General features: G+C 37.5%; 1 protein-coding gene across 2 annotated transcripts in view; it reads right to left on the reverse strand.

Moving 5' to 3' along the window:
• The window catches only part of Myom1 (myomesin 1), a 129,978-nt gene that overhangs the window by 18,248 nt on the left and 88,960 nt on the right, over positions 1–22,770 (reverse strand). For both annotated transcript variants that reach the window (XM_076837381.2, XM_076837382.2), the window contains 8 exons: positions 21,229–21,343; positions 10,984–11,140; positions 10,525–10,631; positions 10,369–10,413; positions 4,869–5,005; positions 2,653–2,797; positions 1,836–1,895; positions 1,480–1,547 (listed from right to left, as the gene is read on the reverse strand). In XM_076837381.2, the coding sequence (XP_076693496.2) occupies positions 1,480–1,547; positions 1,836–1,895; positions 2,653–2,797; positions 4,869–5,005; positions 10,369–10,413; positions 10,525–10,631; positions 10,984–11,140; positions 21,229–21,343 (834 nt within the window). The remainder of the gene's footprint in view (positions 1–1,479; positions 1,548–1,835; positions 1,896–2,652; positions 2,798–4,868; positions 5,006–10,368; positions 10,414–10,524; positions 10,632–10,983; positions 11,141–21,228; positions 21,344–22,770) is intronic.

A 22,770-nucleotide genomic window follows, 5' to 3' on the forward strand; every position in this document is an offset into this window, starting at 1 on the left:
CTTCCTTTCCTCGCCTTTATTCCTTTTTTCCTCCTCCTCCTTTCTTCTTTTTCTCTCTTCCTTCTTTTTTTGCAGTGCTGGGGATGAAACCCAGGGTTTTTGCACATGCCAGGCAAGTACTCTACCACTGAGCTATATCTCCATCCTCTCCACAAACATTTTTGATGATTCACTCAGCTAGAGAACATATGTGTTATGGTTTGGATATAAGGTGGCCCTGAAAAGCTCATGTTAGATGTGCAGGAATGTTCAGGGGTGAAATGATTAGATACGAGAGCTGTAACCTGATCAGTGGATTTAACCATTTAATGGATTAATGATTTGAACATCTTACTGGGTAGTAACACAGGCAGGTGGGATTTGACTGGACTAAGTAGGTAGATGGGGCTGTGCCCTTGGGGATTATATTTTGTCCCTGGCTTCTCCCCTGCCACACCCTGTCTTCCTGGCTGAGCAGTTTTCTGCCACATGCCCTCCATCATGATGTTCTGCCTCATCTCACACCCCAAACAATGGAGTCAAACATGGACTGAGACCTCTGAAACTGTGCATGAAATAAACTTTTCCTTCTCCAAGTTGTTCTTGTCAGGTATTTTGGTCTCAGCAATGAAACTCTGACTAATACAATATGCTGAGATCCAAAATAGTTTAGAATGTTATATAGAATTAAAAAAAAATCTTTCTAAAGGCCTAATAAGATGATTGGTTGTGAGCTATAAACTCCTTTCCAAGCCTTGCCTCTTAAGGAGGCACAGTGGTGAGAATCAGGAGAACAGCTGGAAAACACTCAAAGGTATTGCTGTGCTGGTCTCACAATTTAGATAGGAAGTCCACAAATAACGCTGCAGCTGAGATAAGTCTGGAATAGATCTACCACTTAGAATGCAAATTTGGTCTAAGACAAAAGCAATGTGAGTCTTCTGAGGTTAAGGTTAGGCACACCTAATAAAAAATGCTCCAAAATCTAAAACTTTTGAATGCCAATTTGACCCTACAAGTGGAAAATTCCATGCCATGTTCATGAATAAAATTTTTAAAAATGTTGTAGAAAATTACTTTTAGGCTGTGTGTTTAGGTGTATGTGAAACATAAATTCATTCTGTGTTTAGATTTGGGTCCCAACTCAAGATATCTTCTCCCTAGCCCCTGCCCCCAAATGTATATATTCCAAAATCTGAAAAAAATTCAAAATTCAAAATACTTCTTGTCCAAAGCATTTTGGAAAAGGGATATTCAACTCATAATGAAGAGGTCCTGGGTAACAAATAGGCACAATCATCTTGCCTTCCCATAGGTTTATGGTGTTTTACTTTAAATGTTCTTTTCCAACCAATGGTTACAGTAATACTCAACAGTAGAGAAGTGCTGCTCATCATTTTGGCTCAAATGGAGGAGATAAAAAAATTGATCTTCTTCTCCATATTCTATTTTCTATATATTTCCCTTGAATCCAATATTAAAAATGTATCCACCTCTTACCTTGCATTTCAATAGTACGTTACATTCACCTGTCACTTCCCAACTCAAATACTCAGCAAAATGTGGACCTATAAAATTTTAATGACATAAACAATCACTTTATCAATCACAAAATGCAAGATCAAAGCTCATTCTTAAATCCTAAAATAATTTTGTTTGAAATAAAATTTTAAAAATTATTGATTTAGTTCTATTTTTAATGTCTGAATACTTAATGACTAATATTTTCAATTCTTTTTTATTTCATCAGTTATTAGTAACATAATCAGTACTATTAATTTAATTTGTTATGGAAATAATCTTGGAATATTTTATACAAAATTTGCTTTTCCTCTCTATCCCCTGCCTGTTTTTACCTTGTTTCCTGATCCATTCTTGTCGCTGGAATTCAGCTTCTTTCTGGAGCTTTTTATAAACTAGAAATTGAAAAACAACGGAGTATGAAATTGAGTTGAACAGCATAAATACCATACCCAAGCCAGCCACCATTGCTAAATAACTTATATTTGTTATTACCATGCTCATACATTGTGATGCCTCTACTCATTTTGATTTTTATAGATGAAGAAATAGGCTGAGAAAGGTTAAGTAACTTTTCCAAGGTCATAAAGGTAGGAAATAGTGAAATGATATTGGATATTGCAAACAGAGATCTGGCAGCCTTGCCAATGCTTGGTTAAATGCCACATTTTAAATCCTGGCATTTTCCTCAGGGGTTTATGGCAGCTGACTACCACAATCTAGTTATAGTATATGATTAACAGATTTGGCATGCAGTACTTTTGCATATTTTTCTTTTCAAGTTAAGTAATTTAGAGTAAGTACATATTGTAAAACAGTGTCCTGGCTTATTTCTGAGACACATATACAATCTTGGTTGTGCTATAACTTCTTCCACTGCAGATTTTAGTAAGAAGCGCTTGTTTATACATGAGACTATTTAAATGCAGCCTTGCTTGAGGGTCAGGGATACGCTTGGTATTCTTTTAAATTAATGTTTATTCCTGAAATGAAATATTATGCAAAATATTAACTGAAAATTGTATTTTGATCATAGGAATCCAATTAAGGAACAATTCCCACTACGTTTCTCAGGACCTCTTTTGTGTCAAGGGGTATTGGCATGGAAGCGAGCAATAAAGCCTTCCACTTACTGTTCCTCAGGATTCTTACCATCTCCAATGAGGACAAGAGTAGAATGGCCAGTCGCTTTCCCATCTTGAATCTGGAACGTATACGTTCCCTCATCTTCGTCCTGCAGCTTTTCCATGAACATTTCAATTATGCCAGTGTTTCGGTCAATATGCATCTTGTATTTCTTCAATGTGAGAAGATAAAGAGAGAAATCAGTGAGGAAGACATTTCACTTTGATGACAGTAAGTCTGATGAAATAAAAATGAAGCCCAAGAATCACAATTTTAATATTATTTCCTGACAACCAAGCAAGTTCATTAAAATCTTGCACTTGGGAAAAGAACATATTTCTTATATGAATACATGACCTAGATCAGAACTGATGACCGAATAATTTGAAATTTAATTTTGTTAAGTCTAAATAAATTTTTGTTACTCTATGTTACAAAATATTGTCGAAAAGTTGTTTAAGATTCCCATTTTACCTTCCAGATTACACTATTTTTTAGTTATCAGGGTAATATAAAACTCTAGGTAGCATGGGGGAAAACATCTTATCATTCATTGCTATATCCTCACCAGCTAACACATTCCTGGTATATGGTAAGCAATAAATAAATATCTGCTAATAATATATGAATTAAAATGCTTCTAAAACATTAAAATCAATTTGTTCTTAATGAACTATTTCGTTCTTATTAGATTGTTTTGTTACATTGTTTAGACAACTTTTTTTCAGAGTGTAAAGGTAAATCTTAGTCCCTGGATGTATAGGCACAAATTCCATAAATCTGGATTAATGAAGCTTTGCTATAAAATATATCCCAGAATGAAGGATCAGGTCTGGGACCAACTCTGTGGCACAATTCTTGCCCCAGAGCCTTTTCTTCAGGAAGTCAGTCTCCAGCTGAGACCCATTTTTACTTAGCTTTCTCTGACCCTAGCCTGCTTCTTTTACCCTCTTTTCTCCAGAGAGCACCATCCTACATCATGAATGAGAAACTATTTGAACTCTCCGGCTTTGGAACTTGACATAAGGCAATATGTGTGTGCATGCATGGCTACACGTGTACATGCTTGAACACATAAAGTCTACACATGTGTGTATGTCAGTGGTTATGGGGGAAATGATGCCAACCATAATCTTCCTTCCTGTCCCCCAGCCAGGTGTCCTCATAGCAGTTGATGAGAACACTTTGGAAATGGGGAGGAGATGGACCCCAGTGGACATATGAGTGAAGGGATCTAGCTTTATACAAAGTTACCCTGTATGTTGAAAAGTGCATACAAGGAAATGCTATTCCTCACTAAAAATCCTTAAATGTTTTAAAATAAACAGCAATAAAAAGATAATAAGTTGCTAGTAATGGCCACAAGCCATATCTCCTCCCCACTTTCATTTACATCCATGACAGCACAGGAGAGGGCTACAGACCCGGAACCCCAAGTTCTTTAGTACATCAGGGCATTGGGCTAATCATAACTCTACTGATGTCTTTGGGGAGGACAAATAAAGCTCAGATGTATTAAGTCTATCTATAAAAACTAAATTTACATCAAAAGGAAAGGAAATAGCATTATATATATGTACACAGAAGTATGGAAAAAAGCTCCAAAAGTATATACAATCACGTACATTAAAAGTTGTAAGAATGTGTGATCTGTCCTGAATCATTACAGTGTTTTACAATAAGGATTCATTGCATTTTTAGCTAGAAAGGCAATGAAAGATATTCCTACTGCATTTTCCTAAGCCACTGAAACAAGATATTATTTTCTCCATGTAATGTATCAAGTCTTTGGGGTTTCTGACACATTAGAAACCAAAGATGGCCTGCATCTTTTTAAACAGCTCATTAAAAACAAACAAAAAATGCCAGAGTTCTGGCTTTTGAAATGGTGAATACTAGTTTACATTTTTTTTTACCAAGCTGTGGGAGTGTGCCGTGAATTCAGGAGAGGCAGTTCTGTTTCCCTGGGTGACTATACTTCTTGGTTTACCTGAAACAGTGTTGATTTATAACTGTTGTCCTGGAAACAATCATTAATAGCACTCTCTTTCATTCTCAAAAGTGTCTCAGTTTCGATAATACCATACAGTTCCTACGTATTTCTCCTTCACATTCTTTTCACATACAAGAGTGATTTAGACCCACTCTACTGCCCAGTAGTTTTCCTAACACTTATCCATGGAGGGCATCCTCCGTGTGTTCTACAACGATACATTTAAAAACCTAAAAAGCATAAAACCTACCGGCCCTTCAAAAATTTCCTTCTCATTAAATATGTAGTTGACTTTGGCATTGCCAGACAGCTTCTCAGCCTGCATCCAAAACCGGACCTGACCTTTCTCCAAAATTTCAACAGCCAACTCTGATTTAGCTGGGACAGCTATGAAAAAAAAAAATAAACAACAGTAATTATATTAGTAGCTGATAATACTGATGTGGATTGTTTGATGTGTGAAAAATTAGACAATGGGAGTCGGACATGGTGGTGCACACCTGTAATCCCAGTGGCTTGGGAGTCTGAGGTAGGAGGATCATGAGTTCAAAGCCAGCCTCAGAAAAAGCCAGGTGCTAAGCAACTCAGTGAGACCCTGTCTCTAAATAAAATACAAAATGGGGCTGGGGATGTGGCTCAGTGGTTGAGTGCCCTTAAATTCAATCCCTGGTACCAAAAAGAAAAAATAAAAAGGTCAATGGGAATAGTGCTTTTACAAAGCCCAGAGGCAGTGAGAGCTTTGTAGGAAAACCCTCAGACTGAGGGACAGGAAACCTGGGCTTTTACCCTGGGGCTGTCACCATGGGAAAGTTGTTCACCTTCACTGAATCACAGTTGTCTCAACTGTAAAAAGGAAGAAAATGAACTTACCTCTAGGGACACATCCAGCTAATATCTGTGACTCTTTTCTATAGCGTTAGTTAGGTTTATTCAAGGACAATAATGAGATATAAAGAAGAGTTCTGCACTAGCCCCAGGAGAGCCCAAGTTCTACTACTAGCAAAGTGTGTGACATTAGGCTGATTACCTTGTGTTGCTGGCTCTCATTTGATGTGTCTGTAAATGAATTGGATTAAACTAAATGCCCTAATTAACCATGGTCATTTTCCAACTCTAACATTCTAAGGTTTAATATCTTAATTACTTCAAATTATTTAGAAAGGAGTTACATTTGATTTAATTTAACTTACTTCAGGTTTTTTCAAATGTTTTTTAAAATATAGATCTTAAAAAATTGAATTTTGACTACATAGTTGGCCCTCCATATCCATAGTTTCTGCACCCATGGGATTCAGCCAACCATGGATCAAAATACATTGTTTTAAATTGCATTTGTCCTGACCACATGCAGATTGTTTTCTTGTCATTATTCCCTAAACAATGCAGCAGAACAACTGTTTACATAGCATTTGCATTATATTTGGAATTATAAGTAATACAGATAATTTAAATATGTGGGAGAATGAGGATGGGTGATATGTGGAATATTATGTCATTTTGTTAAAGGGACTTGTGCATCTATGGATTTTGTTATTGGCATCAGGTCCTGAAACCAATCCCCCACATATACTGTGGGAAGACTGTATACTCAGGCTGGTCATTTAAACCCTATTCTCCTCAGTGATATATTACTTCATTTTAGTTCCAAGATTAAGCAAAAATTATTCAGAGGCAAATAAATGAGCCACTATCAAGATGCTATATCAAAAACAGCATAGCTTTCTTTACCTAGAAAACAGAGGAACCATATGGCATCTCTAATTTATACTAATATTGCTTAAGCCATTTGAGTCTCAGTGACATTTAAAAGGTTGGCTGATATCTCAAAACTCATTTTTTAATTTCTCACAACTTGGAAGTGTTCTCCAGAAAGGTTCCTCCGGCTGCGGTTTTCTATCAGACATGGCTCCAGGGCATACTTTGTGGAAAAGCTTGGCTGTTTCTCACAGTTTAGTAATCCTTAACTACCTTTAGGGGAAATTACACCATTTATTTCTCTAAATTGTTCTTAAACTTATTTCAAAAATTTAACATGTGCTATATTTTAAATTACAAACTACCAAACTTGTATCAAGTGCAAATTAACATTCTTTGCATTTACCCCAAATCTACCCCATCAAGCTTAAAGGGACACCTTTCCTTTGCATTGTTCCCTACCCACTACAAAATTCAGTCATGGGCTTGTTCTGGTTGAGAACTGAAGAATGCTCAGATATCATCTACTGAGGAGATGCACTACAGGGGAGAGGATGGGCTGTGGAGTCACACCATCCTCTTGAACAGTTATTCTCCTGCTTAAACCCTGTGCTCCTCGCTTGCTTACATGGATATGAAGTGCCCATCAAGGCTGTTGAGAAACTGAAGTCACATTAAGATTCTATGAATAATGATCAGTGCTCAAGATAACCATCTTGAGTCTTCCTCCCCTAATTTTACTGATGAGAAAACGGAATCCCAGGAATGATTAGTAACATATGGGTCCTAGAGCTGTGGTGAGGGTAATTCCCTCTCTGCAGTATTCCTCTTGATTCCAGTTGTCCCCTGGTGTTCCAATGAGAGCAGATGTCTGGGAAAAGCAGATAATGGAGGGATCCCTGGGTGGCCAGAGCAGAGGCTAAGCTTTCTCCCCGCAGAATGCTCATGCTTGCCTCAAGTAAGTCTTGAGCACAGCAGGAAGTCTTCTAGAACTCTGGAAACCCATTCTGGAACACAGACCCACATGAATCATCTCAGAGGACACAGAGCAGACTTGTCAGGTGCAGGCACAGGAAGAGCCCATGACATGACTGGGGAACAGGTACCACTTGGACTTCCCAGCTGTGTGCAACTGCTCTAGATACTTAACTTCTCTGCACCTCATGTTCTTTATCTCTAAAGTCAAGTCACCATAGTACCAACCTTTTATGGTCATTGTGGAGTTCAAATAATAAATTCTGTTTAAATATCCTATAAAAAGCCTGGCGTATGATAAGTGCACTGTAAATGTTAGCTATTAGTATTTTTGTGGCTTTTTCTTCTTCCAGTTGCTTTCACAACATTCTCCAACTACCAATTGTAAAATATAATGTGTTGACAACTCAGATTGCAAAGCAAGATATCTATGTTTACATATATGTGATTGTGTAGGTCTGCATACATAGATTATTTGAACCCAGAAAGGGTAATAACCAGTGCCTTCAAATGAGGAGAGATTCCGCAGGCTGCTGAAGACATTGAAGTGCACCCACCCCCTGCAGATAAGCTTTCTCTTCACACTGCAATTTAGTATCAATACTGGCAAGACAGACTGTTATTTTCCATTTTTAGCTTTATACATTTCCCCCCTTTTTCTCAGCTCTAAATTTCCTTCAGCTCTTTTCTCTGGCAGTTAACTCGCATCCAGCAAAATGTGTTATTTGTAGGTCTAAGGCATATGCTTAGTGGCTTTCAAAATATTTTTTTGCCAACAGCTTAACATGGAACTTCACTGTGCTGAAGGATAAAGGAAGATGAGACCATTTGAAACCTTATAAAATTTTAAGAAAATGACTTAGTTAACATGTCAACATTGAGAAGTGGGTATAAGCCGAGAAATCATCAGGAAGGCTGCTTTGATCCTATCGTCAGATCTCTGAAAATGTTCATGTAGTGACCTCATTGGTGTGACATTGGTAGGGGAAAGAAAAGTGCTGGAACCATAATATTTACAATGCTGAATCAACGGGCAATGAAAACTCCTTTTGGTAAGGGATTTGATAATTGCATTGAGAATTTTACACATTTTCTGTGCCCACCAAGCTACTACAGCTAGTCTACAATAAAGGAGTTTGTTGCAACCCCCTCTTCTAGCACCAACAATTAGAGACTGTAGGCTTATTCAAAATAAAATACCTCAGTTTAAATGACAGCAACATCAGGCAATTATGGCCACCATCTCCAGTTTCATGAGATCGCTGAACTCCAAGGAGGCCCAAGCAATTTGAACTCAACAGTGACACCCTGTCCTGTCTTTTTTCATCTCCCTCCTTGAAACTGAATTTAAATGCTGTGGAAACCAACAGTTACCCAGACAATCCTGGTCCTTTGTTGTCTGACTAACTAGATTAGTAGATGCAGCTGCTTCTCTTCATTTCTATCAGTGTTTGACACTATGAATATTGGTAGAAAGGAGAGAATTAGCAACGCAAGCACCCTACATGCCTCAGAGACAGCTCTCTGTGGTAGGTGATATCAACTACTCTGATAGCTATTCCTGGAAAAGAAACCAAGGTCCAGGAAAATGGAAATGAGCTGCTCAGGTTCACAGGGTGAGCCCAAAGTACAGTAAGAAGAGCATCCAGGCCAGACCTCTACCTTCCACGCTGTTTTTCAAAATTAACTTTTAAAACATCACTCGGGCTATTATGTTTCCAGTTTAATGGTGGATAAGAGTACGGATGAAAATGTTTTGCTTAATGCCATGAGGCAGATTCTCCAGAATAAAGTCTGCACCTGACATTCATGTTCCCTAAGCACTTCACTCTGCAGCTTTGTTAACAAGAGTTCATCTGGAGAACATCATGGCTGAGACCAATAGTCACCAACGCTCAGCCTCACCATACAAAAAAATAAAATAAAATTCCTGTGGAATATAAGAGTAAGTAGGTCCTAGAGCAGTATTTTTTATTTTTATTTTTGAAAAGTCACAGCCTCCAGTGAGAGTTTAAGGAACATTCTAGATCTTCTCTCTAGAAAAATACACATATGCAAATATATAGCTTTGTCCAGAGTCTGGGATAAGAATATAATTTGGGGGATTTCTGAAGCTTCTGTATTTGTGAAGAAAAGATAACTTTAAGTATTAGGGAGTTCCTTTAAGTTCCTAATTTAAAAGAATGAGGGTATTTTGTTACTATTTGTTTTCTCAAGCTCTATGGTGTGCCTTTCTGGAAGCTTTAGTACTGGCAGTGGGTAAGAGATCCTGTCAGGTCTGTGGAAGCTTCTGAGTGTTATTTCAGACTCCTTTCTCTTCTCTTTGGTGTCAACTGTGGAATTTAATCTTTCATGTAGAAGGTGCTTTATTTAAGGGTGTGTAAGTAGTTCAGAAGGATTCTTTTTCTGACCAAGGCATCTTTACTCTATTTTCCGAGAGTATAAAGTGGTAGGTGCTATCTTTAGATTGTCTTTATTTGGAGGTATGAGTCTTCTATTAAGTGCCAACATCACTTAAGAGAATATTAGCTTGCCTGCAGACATTAACGAATTTATCTAGAAGAGATATAAATGATTCTAAAATATGTAGGCAAAAAGAGAAGAACTTAAGTGCTCAGATGTTATGCCTATGTATCCTGACACTTCTGTGAAATAAAGCATAGGATATATTTTCTATGTTAGTATCTTAGTTTCTATGGAAAACAAGAACAAGAGAAAAAGTACCACTTCTAGAAGGTGGTTCTGTAGCTGCTTATCTATTATTATATGTTCTCAAGAGTGTCTTTTTTTTTTTTTTCTGTGATACTGGGGATCGAACCATGGGCACTGTAACACTAAACTACACCCCAAGCCCTTAATATATTTTATTTTGAGACAGCTTTTCACTAAGTTGTCCAGGCTGGGCTGGAACTTGTGATTCGCCTGCCTCAGCCTCCTAAGTAGCTGGGATTACAGGTGTGCACCACCATACCTGGCTGAGCCTCTTCTCTGGATCCCATCAGAGCTGCCATTTGATTTTATTGCAAAAGTTATCCCCTGGTAAGATTGCTAACATCTGTGAATGTATTGTGCACACTTACTTGGGAACTTGTGTTCGTGGCTGAGAGCAAGTAAACGTTTCAATTCTGTAGGGAGAAACCGAAAACAGTTACACCTTGAACTACTAAAAGTCACTTGAGACTAACTGAGAAATTAAAGCAACATTAGACTTGTGACTGAACTGATCTTAAGCTTACCTTCCTCATCTATTACGTAGCTTGATGCTATCCCGTCAGTATCTGTTACGTCACAGGAGTAAATGCCCAAGTCATCCATCCCGAGGTCTTTAAAGGTCAATTTTGTCCTGCAGAATAAAAAAAATATATATATATTTTTAGAAATGGGGCCATGCCAGGACGGTGGGCCTGTGTTTCTCTCCCTCTCTAGGCATCTTTGTGGGTACTCTTTTCGTTTGGAATACTTGTCTTTTCCTCCTTGCTGAGCTGAAGCCTGTTCATTCTTGATGTCTCAGGTTAAATGTCATTTCCATTTAGAAGACTTCCCTGACCTCTTTCCAGTGCACAAAGTAGAAAAAAATATTATAGTTTCATTGCCTTTTCTTTGACCAAACATATTTGACTTCCGGAACTGTGGAAGGTACTTCATGCTCCTATAGTGAAAAGGAAACCCATCATTAAAATGGAAACAATCCTTACTTGTTGCCTTTGCTTTCAACCTCTAATCGTGGAGAGTCCTCAGTGGATATGTAATCTTTGGACCAGGTGAATTCTGACTTTGGAGTCATCTGATCACATTCAAAGTTCAATGAAATGACTCCATCGTCATCCACATTTACAACAACCTCTTTGGTTCCTAGAAGATCAAAAGAAGGTACTGATACTTTGTGGCAGCAACCAACCGAGTAAGAATTCCTTACCTTGGGATGCTTTACTTCAACCTGAAAGCAAGGTCCTGAGCCTGGCAAAGAAAGAGCCCCAACTGATCACTGTGGATGGACATTCTTGCCTTAAAATTCAAGTCCTATACTGTAACACAGACTTAAATTAACTTGCCGAGCAGGTAAAGTCAACACCATGAACAATGTTGGTTGGCCAGGACCAGGGAAAAATTGGCTGATATGTCAGGTGGTACAATTGTGGGAGTGGACTGATTACAATAAGGAGACAAGACTGCCTTGAGAAAAAGGAAAACTGACTCTCAGGTCCTAATTATAACTTTTGCTTTAATAATATCCATATCCAATAAGTCATCAGGAAAGGATCGAAAGGGACAAAGAAACTAAAGAGAAATTGAAGGGGAGACAGAATAAGACTTGCCTATGTTCACATGTTGGGAATTTGTCAGTTATTTTAGAATGGAGAAATATATGGGAACTTATTATGTTGATCATATAAACATAAATCCATTTAAAAATGCCCCTCTGGATTAGAATGCTAGCAACCTAGAAAGGCTGTTATTGAACAGCATGAAAATTTAAATAGAAATGAGTTTCAAGAGAGGCAGTATGTTTCAAGAAGACTGGTGTGTGAATTTTAAAAGAAAACAATTTGGTTAGTGTTTTCAGTTATTTTATTCTTTTGAGAGTTATAATAAATTGCACCTGTCTCTAATATCACAATTCAGAAAGAGTTTGTACATATTAGAAAACATTCACATCTATGCCTAAATCCAGTTTGAAAAAAGCAAAACATTGTACTCAAACTTATATACTCATTCAATTGTCAGCCTGAAATTGGTTTGTTTCAGTATGTTAAAAAATTATAGTCCCACATACAATCAATCAACAAGTACATGAAAAAATGCTCATCATCTCTAGCAGTCAGAGAAATGCAAATCAAAACCACCCTAAGATACCATCTCACTCCAGTAAGATTGGCAGCCATTATGAAATCAAACAACAACAAGTGCTGGCGAGGTTGTGGGGAAAAGGGTTCTGGTGGGGCTGCAAATTGGTGTGGCCAATTTGGAAAGCAGTATGGAGATTCCTGGGAAAGCTGGGAATGGAACCACCATTTGACCCAGCTATTGCCCTTCTCGGACTATTCCCTGAAGACCTTAAAAGATCGTATTACAGGGATACTGCCACATCGATGTTCATAGCAGCACAATTTACAATAGCTAGATTGTGGAACCAACCCAGATGCCCTTCAATAGATGAATGGATTAAAAAAATGTGGCATCTATACACCATGGAGTATTACGCAGCACTAAAAAATGACAAAATCTTGGAATTTGCAGGGAAATGGATGGCACTAGAGCAGATTATGCTTAGTGAAGCTAGCCAATCCCTAAAAAACAAATACCAAATGTCATCTTTGATATAACGAGAGCAACTAAGAATAAAGCAGGGAGGAAGAGCAGGAAGAAAAGATTAACATTAAACAGAGACATGAGGTGGGAGGGAAAGGGAGAGAAAAGGGGAATTGCATGGAAACGGAGGGAGACCCTCATTGTTATACTAAATTACATATAAGAGGTTGTAAGTGGAATGGGAAAATAAACAAGGTGAGAAATGAATTACAGTAGAAGGGGTAGAGAGAGAAGATGGGAGGGGAGGGGAGGGGGGATAGTAGAGGATAGGAAAGGTAGCAGAATACAACAGTCACTAGTATGGCGTCATGTAAAAATGTGGATGTGTAACCGATGTGATTCTGCAATCTGTATTTGGGGGAAAAAAGGGAGTTCATAACTCACTTGAAGCTAATGTATGCTAATGTATGAAATATGATATGTCAAGAGCTTTGTAGGGTTTTGAACAACCAATAAAAAAAAATTATAGTCCCAGAAAGATATGGCTTTATTTTTTTGTTATTATTATTCTTTTTTTGGGGGGGTGAGTGGGTACTAAGGATTGAACTCAGGGGCACTCAGACACGAAGACACATCCCCAGCCCTATTTTGTATTTTATTTGGAGACAGGGTCTCACTGAGTTAGTTGCTTAGTGCCTCACTTTTGCTGAGGCTGGCTTTGACTTCCTATTCTCCTTCCTCAGCCTCCCAGGCTGCTGGGATACAGGCCTGAACCACCATACCTGGCTTATTTTTAAAAATATATTTTAAATTTTTCCAATACATATCTCACAAAGGAATGATGTTTTCTCTTCCGACTGTATTGTAGGAGTCCAACATCTTGGTCTACCATCTTTAAAACTTGTCAGTGGGAAAAAGGTGTCACAATCCTCTGAGGGGAAGGCCAAGAGGAAATGTGTGCCCACATTGTGAGTAACATGAGGAACATGATCATGGTTCCTGAATCTGACAGGTGACCTAATGAGGATTCTTATGAATGGCAGTGTGTGCTTCAACTATCAGTCTCCACAAAGTGAGAAGCTTAGTGAACATTAGCTCTAGGAGATGTTTCAAATTTCTTCAAGAAATCAATAGGGGCTGGGGATATGGCTTAGTGGTAGAGTGCTTGCCTAGCATGCACAAGGCCCTGGGTTCAACCCATAGCACCACAAAAACAAAACAAACAAAAATCCAAACAGGATGATTTCCTATTTGGCTATACAGATAACCTAAAATAATGATCAATTAAAAGTTTAATTGTTCCTTAAATGAAACATTCACTCTATGTACTTTGTAAAGGGCTTAATCTACTCCATAGTAAGTTGCAGACCAGGGTTTATTTCTATCCCTGATAACACATGACCAATCCTCATATTCCTTTGTTGTAAAATAAATATTGAATAAGCATTCTTTTTAAAACTTCAGAGTGTGATGGTTTACATCTGTAATCCCAGTGATTTGGGAGGCTGAGACAGGAGGATTGCAATTCAAAGCCATTTCAGCAACTTAGCGAGGCACTAAGCAACTCAGTGAGATCCTGACTCAAAGTAAAAAAAAAAAAAAAAAAAAAAAAAAAAATTAAAGGTGTGGGTGGGGAGCTGGGGATGTAGCTCAGTGGTTAAATGCCCCTGGGTTCAATCTCTGGTACCAAAATAATAAATAAAATAAATAAATAAAACTTGAGGGAAAAAAATAAACACCAAAGAGCATTGAGGCTTAGTGTTATAATACACAGTTTGCATGGCTGAGTCGCTGTAAGAATATAAATCAAAGATTTTTTGTTTATCTGTATTGTTATAAAGAGGAAAGAAGTCTTAGGTATTGACTAAATCTTTCTTAATTTTTGCATACTATCTATTTTGGAAGCATAACTGCTCATATTAATCATTCATTATCTTAGTTGTAATCCTTCTTAAAAGGAAGTAAATCATCCACATTCTTGCTTTTCAGTATATTAAAGGCATAACTTGAGTTTACAACATAAAAATATTGCTTGGGTTAAGAATCTTGGTGTTTACTAACATGAGAGATTGGATTTTTCTGCCAACAAAGGAGTCATAAAAGTGAGAGATTATGGACAATTCCATTAGCTTTGCCTTTTTCTCAGTTCTGTAGATAACCTTTGTACTATAAAAGCTCACCCATTTGACCTGTTGCCCGAAACCAAGAAATAAGAAAGCATGCCTCTGCTGATGTGACAAAGTCCACTTGCTAGTGTCCTGCACACACACTGAAGAATTCCATAGATCCTCACATGGAATCTAAACATCACTGGAGAAAATTCAAAATATCCTATTTTGTCGGTTTCCCTAAGTAGATTAAACTAAAAAAATGAGAAGGAAGTAAGAAGCTACTATCATTGCAAGGAAAATGAGAGCCAGCAGGAAAACTAAAAAACAGGCACAAAGACATTATTTCGTAGAGGGACGAATTGCATCTCATTCCAAAATGACATCACTTATTGCTATACTGCTCCATAAATAAGGTTGGTACTTGTGGCTCTGAGCCATACAGAAAAAGGTAAGGATGATTCAGCAGACTGCATCCAAGGAGACTGAGAAATGCTCACTGAAATGTGGAAACTATTTTTAAATAATTTCATCAAAAAATCTTAAAATGACATTTTAAAGCATGGAAGTATAGAACAACTGGAATTTAAAACCATGATTTCCTGAGGTTTCTGAGCCAAATTTGGTCCCACACCCAGTGTGACTTGGAGAACAGGATAGCCCTGCTTAGCTGTTGAAAAATACAGAGCTATCTTAATGAAGGATTCTGGAAAATGAAAATTTTAAAAGTAACTGGTTGATCTTTTGTGAAAATATGAAGTAAAACCAAAGAAGTTACCTATTTTCCTTTTAAAATGAAAGCTGGTATTTTTAAACAATATTCTTCTATTTTTTTTTTTTTAGTTGTAGATGGACATATAACCTTTTATTTTTATTTATTTATTTTTATGTGGTTCTAAGGATTGAACCCAGTGCCTCACACATGCCGGGCAAGTGCTCTGCCCTTGAGCTACAGCCCCAGCCTAAAAGATAGTATTTTTTAAGTCTCAAACAATAGATGTGGAAAATTAAACTGACATTGCCTTTGGGAAAAAAAATAGACTCATCCTTCCTTCTGGGTTTATGAATAGAGAAAAAAAGTGGTTTTAGAATTTTTATTTTACTTATTTATGTTGTGTGTGTACAGCACTGGTGATCAAGCCCAAGGCCTTATCCCTGATGCCCTACCATTGAGCCACATCCCCAGCTCTAGTAGACAGTTTAGAGAAGTTACTTGGGACAACAAGAAATAAATGTGAGAACGCAAGAATTTAAAGCAAAAAGATATCTTTTGAAAAATTTAAAAGTAGGCAAAACAATTAAAATACGAGGTTGGAGTTTTCTTTCATATGGATGTGTTGGACTATAGATTTCCCTTTAAATAATAAGAGAAGTGGAGTTGGTCAACTGGAGGGCCAGTTTTTCCAGATACTAAAATCTAAGAGTAATTAACAATATAATTCCTTAAGTAAGGGGTCCCGAATACATAAAAAGCAAAAAATTCTATTGCAATTTTACAAAGACACATGATATTCAAATGAATGATCTTTTATATAAATGTTCTAGGAAAAACCAAAACCAATGTATTAACCTATAAAGCAACAATGGCATTTCTAACATGCCCCAGGCTAACTCTCCGGATAACACCTTAGGGAGATTAAATTTGTACAGTGTTGGAGAAAAAGTCCAAGAGAAAAGTACAGCTATAACGTTCTCAAAAAAAAAAAAAAAAAAATTTTTTTTTTTTTTTTTTTTAATGTCCCAGGGTTTAAATGAGCTTGGGCCAAGAGCTGAGGTAATGTCAATCAATTCATGGCTGATTCATTCTCTAAGTTGATTAAAGTATGAACAAAGTGATTCAGATACTTAATGGGCAGGAAGCAAGTTTGATGTTCTACAATCATCTTAAAGGAAACCTAGTGGATTTCTTCCAGACTAAGGTTGTCCCACTTTTTACAGAAAAGTTGGGCTTGAAAGTGAATTAAAATTTGTCATGACTTACATTTTCTAAAAAATGATCTTTGAATCTGTTCAAGATCATGAAGAATGCAATAAAAGAGAGATTTTTGACTTGCAAAAGAAGTTAGAAGAGTTGTCCCTAGTCAACTGCTCAACCCTCAACAAAGCCCTAATAAGGACACAGGAATATCCAACCACACAAATAGCATCTTAGCAGTCTTCCAAGAGCCAGGAAGCCCCAGTATGAACATGAGTTAAGATGTGGCCCAGGGTTACTATGAGCTTTTTAAAAATTAGCCATATAAATTTTTCTTTAAAATTTTTCTTTATATAAATTTTTCTCTCATATAAATTTTTCTTTAAAAGAAAAAACATAGAATTTAAAAGGTGAAATAAAATCTCTGTAAACTGCCTTCTTCTATACTTCCTAATCTGATATGAGAATTCTTGTCTCATATTGTTTAAAGTCTTTTATGTCAGCATTAATGTATTGTTTTATATGCTGTATAGCTATTTGTCCTTCTCCACTCTCTGTGTGTGTGTGTGTGTGTGTTGTTGTTGTTGTTGTTGAGAAAAACCTAAAGAGTGCTAGAGTCAAGCATATGGAAGTGTACTGAGCTGCCCCGTTTGTGGTGAGGGTTGCTGCCTGACCCCCTGCATCCCTTACTGGATGTTTCTTTCCCAGTCCATTCTTTATAACCAGGGCATGTATCACAACATGCCCAGGGAGAAATGTACATACTGAATCACATTCATTGGCTAAACATAGTTGTCATTCATTATTCTTTTGATTAGTAGATTAACCAATATATACTATACCACGTACTATGCCAGACTCTCAGCATATATACAGAAAAGATACAGCTCCCTATTGGGGAGGTGCTCAGAGTCTAATGTCTACTTCTTGAGCCTGGTTTCAGACTGGAATCACCCAAGGAGTTAAACAAACAATAGGCTCAGCCTTAGAGATTCTGACTTAATTGGTCTGGGTAGCAATACTTTTGAAGTCCCTGGCATGATTCTAAATTACAGCCAAGGTTGAGAACTACTGTCCCAGTAGGTGAAAGATCTATTAGTAAGCACATTTTAGGGTGGTTTTCTAAAGGAACCAGTTGAGCTCATTGCTAGGAGTTGGGCTGGCTTCCGGCTTCAGAGTCTTCCAAGACTCCACCAAGAGGCCCCTGGGTACATAGTAGCTTTCTCAGCCTTACCAAGCTCTGGGCCAACCAATTGTTAGACTCTGGGATTGTAAAGTGCCCTTCATTACCAGGATGTCAGCTCAATCCCAACTCATTATTCCTTCTGTAAGTGTATTCTGCTGACCTGACTTGTTCCTCATGACCAAGTGCTAGCATTCTGTGACGCATTTCTTTCTTGGGTTCCTGCCTGGTGTTCAGATTCTTGCCCATCACCTGATTCTCCTGCCCACTGCAGTTTTCTCTGCTAAGAATACCTGCAGCCTGTACTGCCAGCCTGTTGCCCTCCTGATCACCTGCCACACCTTGGCAGGTCTCTCTCTTGGCTCTCACATGATCTGTCTCACCTGACCTCTACCTCCATCCCCTGGCCTGATGCAATCAACCACAGATACTTCTCTAATAATATCAAATATCAGATGAGAATGTCTTTTTTGGTAACAAAAAATCTACCCCAAATATAATTCCACCTATTCTATTTATAGGCTTCTTTAGCTAAAGGATTTCATGGGAAAGCATGACATACTTTGTAGCGGTGGCTGGAGTACATCTACTTACATATTCTTTGACTTCAAAGGGAGTTCAGTGATCCGAACAACCCCCAATGAATTAGATTAACTTTTAAATGGAATTCAGTTACACTTGAGGTATCCTGTTAGAAGTATTTGCAGTTTGCTGTTACATGATAAGCTTGATTTTCTATCTGAAATTTTAATACTGGATACCAGAAGAAGTTCTTCTGAAACAGTGATCTAAGTTTCACATCCCAAATCTTGAAATTGATAACATGCCCCTACACTCCATCCATTCTAAAATAAATACACGAGAAAAAGTCATCTACTGGTATTTAATAAAATTACTAAACATAGCCAATTTTGGGCTATCTATATGCTTCCACAGGGACTCACAAAACCTTGATACCTGGTTTATAGCCTATTTGGCTATGAAGATATATTATCCTAGCTCTCTCATCATACCATGTTGTAAACTCTGCTGTTGTTATAAGATTGTAAACCAGTATGCAGTAAGGATGACACATTACTCTACCCACAGGGCCCACACAGCATCAAGCAACAGAAGGAATTCTAGAAATACATGTTGCAAGAAAGAATGTGCTTGTTGCCCATAAAATAAGTCCAACATCACTGGAGTTTTGGCGCTCCTGCATGGGGAAGCATCTTGGCTTTGTGTGTCTTAGGATTCTTTTTCAGACTGTGAGCCAGTGACTCTTGAAACCATCTATATGGTGCTGCTTAGTGTATACCTGTCTGCAGCTGCTGGTTGGAGTTACATTCTGGGAATGGAAGGGCCACAAAAATGACTTTGGGGACGCTCTTCCAGATCAATGAAACAAAACTCTCACTCAGAGGGTCACAGATCCTTTCCTGGTGTCAAAATTTCCCTAGTGATGACACTGTTAATTTTATGCCTGGTCATCTGCCATTCTGAGGCTAGAGAAGAGCGAATAAGAAATTGCTTTTTCCTTTCTTTAATCTGATTGGGAATCTACAGGTTAAAGTGTGCTTTTGATTTACCCATGACTAGACTAGTAAGAGTTGACTCATCGAGTAATCTAAACGTGGTTATTATGAGAGTGTAGACACTGCCCTTGGGTCCTCACATATGTCCATTTGGCACTTTTAATATCCCCACAGTTGACAAATGAAGGGTCCTGTTTCTATAGGAGCATTTGTCCCGGTGTCCCTTGTACATCTCCTTTGACCTAGTGTATCTTTTCCTAGCATTTTTCTGCTTTCTCCTGGAATTTTGCAATGGTTACTTACTTGGAGTGTGGCACTTTTTCCAGACACCTGCCACACTTTTGTAAAGAAGGTCACCTTTGTCAGACTCATAGCTACAAACTAGTTTTCTAAAAAATATTTTTATTAGTTGTTGATGGAATTTATTTATTTATTTATATTTGGTCCTGAGAATTGAACCTAGTGCCTCACACATGCTAGGCAAGCGCTCTACCACTGAGCCACAACCCCAGCCCCAAACTAGTTTTAAGAGTTACTGAAAACAGTTATTAAGATGAAAGGGGCAGATGGTTCCTGAAAAGGTATACATTGTTTATACTTTTTGAGTGAGAAATAGTAAAAATAGTTTCCTATGTTTACATTCTTTGCTCATTGGGAAAATAAATATTACATGATGTATCTGCTCTTGGTTCATTTCAATTCTGAAAATAAGGAAAGACTAAAGTGAAAATACTTGAACTAGGATGAATAAAAACTTAAAAATAACTGGTTAGGATTTTTTAATCCTATTTTGCTTTCAATGCTTTCTTTTATGTAACTTTAAAGAACTGAAATGCATAACTTTAAAAAGACACAGATTGAATGATAAAAAGAAATAGTTATTATAGAATGATCTGAAACTATAGGGACAATGAACATTATACAGTTTGTTCTCATAATAAAGGAAAGACTGTCTTCTCTTGTCCAATCCCAGCATCTCTTGAGTCTGGCAAGTTGAGGGCTGTCTCAGCTCTGCAGACCATTCAGACAGGACTGTTGTTAGTTTAACCCATGGGTCAGCAAACTGTGGCCTGTGGGCTAAATATGGCTTGTTGCCTCTTATTGTATGGTCCACAAGCTTAAGAATGTTTTTGTATTTTGAGACAGTTGAAAAAAATAAAAAGACGGTTTATATATCAAGGCACATAAACATTATATAGAATTCAAATTTTATAATTCATAAAATGCATATTATTCAATGCATATACATCATGCACATAATAAATTTTATTGGAACACAGTCCTATATTGTCTATGGCTGCTTTCATGCCATGGCAGAGCTGAGTAGTTGTGATAGAGACCATATAGCTGTAAAACAAAAAAATATTTACTGTCTGGCCCTTCACAGAAAGTTTGCTGACCCTTAGCTTCTTAATAGCTGCAATTCATTTAACTGGGCCGTTTCAGCTTCCCCTATAATTGGGAGTATCTTATGGGACATAATGGCCAGGACATAATGGAAACCATTTCCCAGGGACTTTTGCTTGGAAAAGTTGGTCCAGGAGGCATAATCTGACCCAGAATTTCTGTTATTTATTTTATTTTATTTACCGTGCTGGAGATTGAACCCAAGGCCTTGTACATGTTTGGCAAATACTCTACTACTGAGCTACCTCCCAGGCCTGAATTTCCTGTTCTTAGGTGTGAACCAAAAGAGCCCCTGGATAATTTAAACCTGGTTCATCCCTATTCCAAGGTACCTGTGAAGAAATGAATGGTCCTACGCTAAGGTCATACATCTCAATTTCTTAGTTAGCACACTTTGATGATTTTGAAAATCGGGAAAAGAATACAAAGTCAGGTTAAATGTTAGTACCCTACACAGAGAAGATGGATCTTTTTCTTTTCTTTGCAGTGATAGGGATTGAACAGCCACTGAATGACATCCCCATCCAAGATGATTGCTAATGAAAAAAGTCAATGCCCACCTGGGCGGGTCTCTGCCACAACGGGGCCAGCGAGGTCAGACGGCTTGCCAACACCAGCCTGGTTGATGGCTCGGACACGGAACACATAGCTGACGCCCTCCTTGAGGCCTTGTACCTGGAAGAAGCAGATGTAAAAGCAGTGGGTGTTTGATGTTATTTAAACAGATGTGTTCTTCCTCTGTAATAACCATTTAGTCACACAGTACCAAAGACACAGGACCCTTTGTTCTAGAGCTGATTCTGTCTGTGACTAATCACTCCATTAGCAGACTCTGGACTATCTTCTGTCTAGACCAGCCATCAACAGCCAAGGAGTTTCCCTTCCAACTCTGATGATCTACCTTCTTTTGATAATTTAATGGCTTCCAACAAAATACAAAGTGGTCATAATAGCATATACGCTGCCCCCGCTCTTTTGAGATATTCCAAGAATAATTCAGATGAAATTCTTGGCAAGAGAGGAGAATTAAAAGCATGGATCACTGACACTTTCCATTTGCTTAAAAGCATGTTCAAGTACTAGAACAGAAAAAAAAAAAAAAAAAACAAAAATCGTCCCTGTAAATCAAATATAGGTATTTCTTACTAAACAGACATTAACATAATTGTGACTTTAAGTAATTTGCGAATAATCAAAGTGCATTAAAAATTTAAATCCTCAAGCTTTTAATCATCAAAGAGACTTTTTCTGAGAACCTACTTCATATTTTTTGTATGTACGTGTGTGTGTGACTTTCTTTGGATTTTTGCACTGCATTTATAATTTCTTTCTCTGAGTTCTGAAGTGCATTTGTAATTTTTTTCTTTCTTTGGATTCTGCACTGCATTTACATCTATTTTTGTATGACAGTCCCTCTTCATATTTTTTGTGTGATTTTTTGGGGGGACTTGCACTGTAATAGTAACGGTATGATTCCAGTACTAATAATACTATTAATACTTTATAAAAATTATCCTTTTATTTTAAAAACACATGACATTTAAAAGTGGTATTGTATTTTAAGAAGGAATTTATTACACACAGAAGCCATAATTTTCTACCTAATCCTGTGATGGAGATCCATATCCCCAACAGGATTTAAATCAAACAGTGCTGGAATACATTTATTCAATTAAATGAAGGATTTGGGGCTGTGCATTTAAATGAGTCATGCATTAAATTGTTAGGTTTTTAATCGATTTGATTTTATTGGGCTGATGACAACAGAACATCACTATTTATGTAATGATAGCTTTCCCTCCAATGAATGGATTTTTTAAATGAATTTCAATTTGTAAATGAACCTGAACTTAGGCACAGGCTAAATGCATAGCATTTGATATGTTTAAAATCCCATGTTCATAAATAATACCAGTAAGCTGCAAATTTCCAGAAAGGAACAGAAACATTTCCTTGTTATGATAAAATAGGCTAACTGCCAGATGTCTGACACATCTGCACCTGCTGTGTAGGTGATGCGTGGCTGAGGCAGGTGTCTGCAACACGTGCAGGAAGGAGGTCCATAGTCTAGTGTCTGATGCCACAACAACACACAAACACAT

The sequence above is a fragment of the Callospermophilus lateralis genome, chromosome 17 (genome assembly GCF_048772815.1).
Source record: "Callospermophilus lateralis isolate mCalLat2 chromosome 17, mCalLat2.hap1, whole genome shotgun sequence".
Classification (NCBI taxonomy): domain Eukaryota; kingdom Metazoa; phylum Chordata; class Mammalia; order Rodentia; family Sciuridae; genus Callospermophilus; species Callospermophilus lateralis.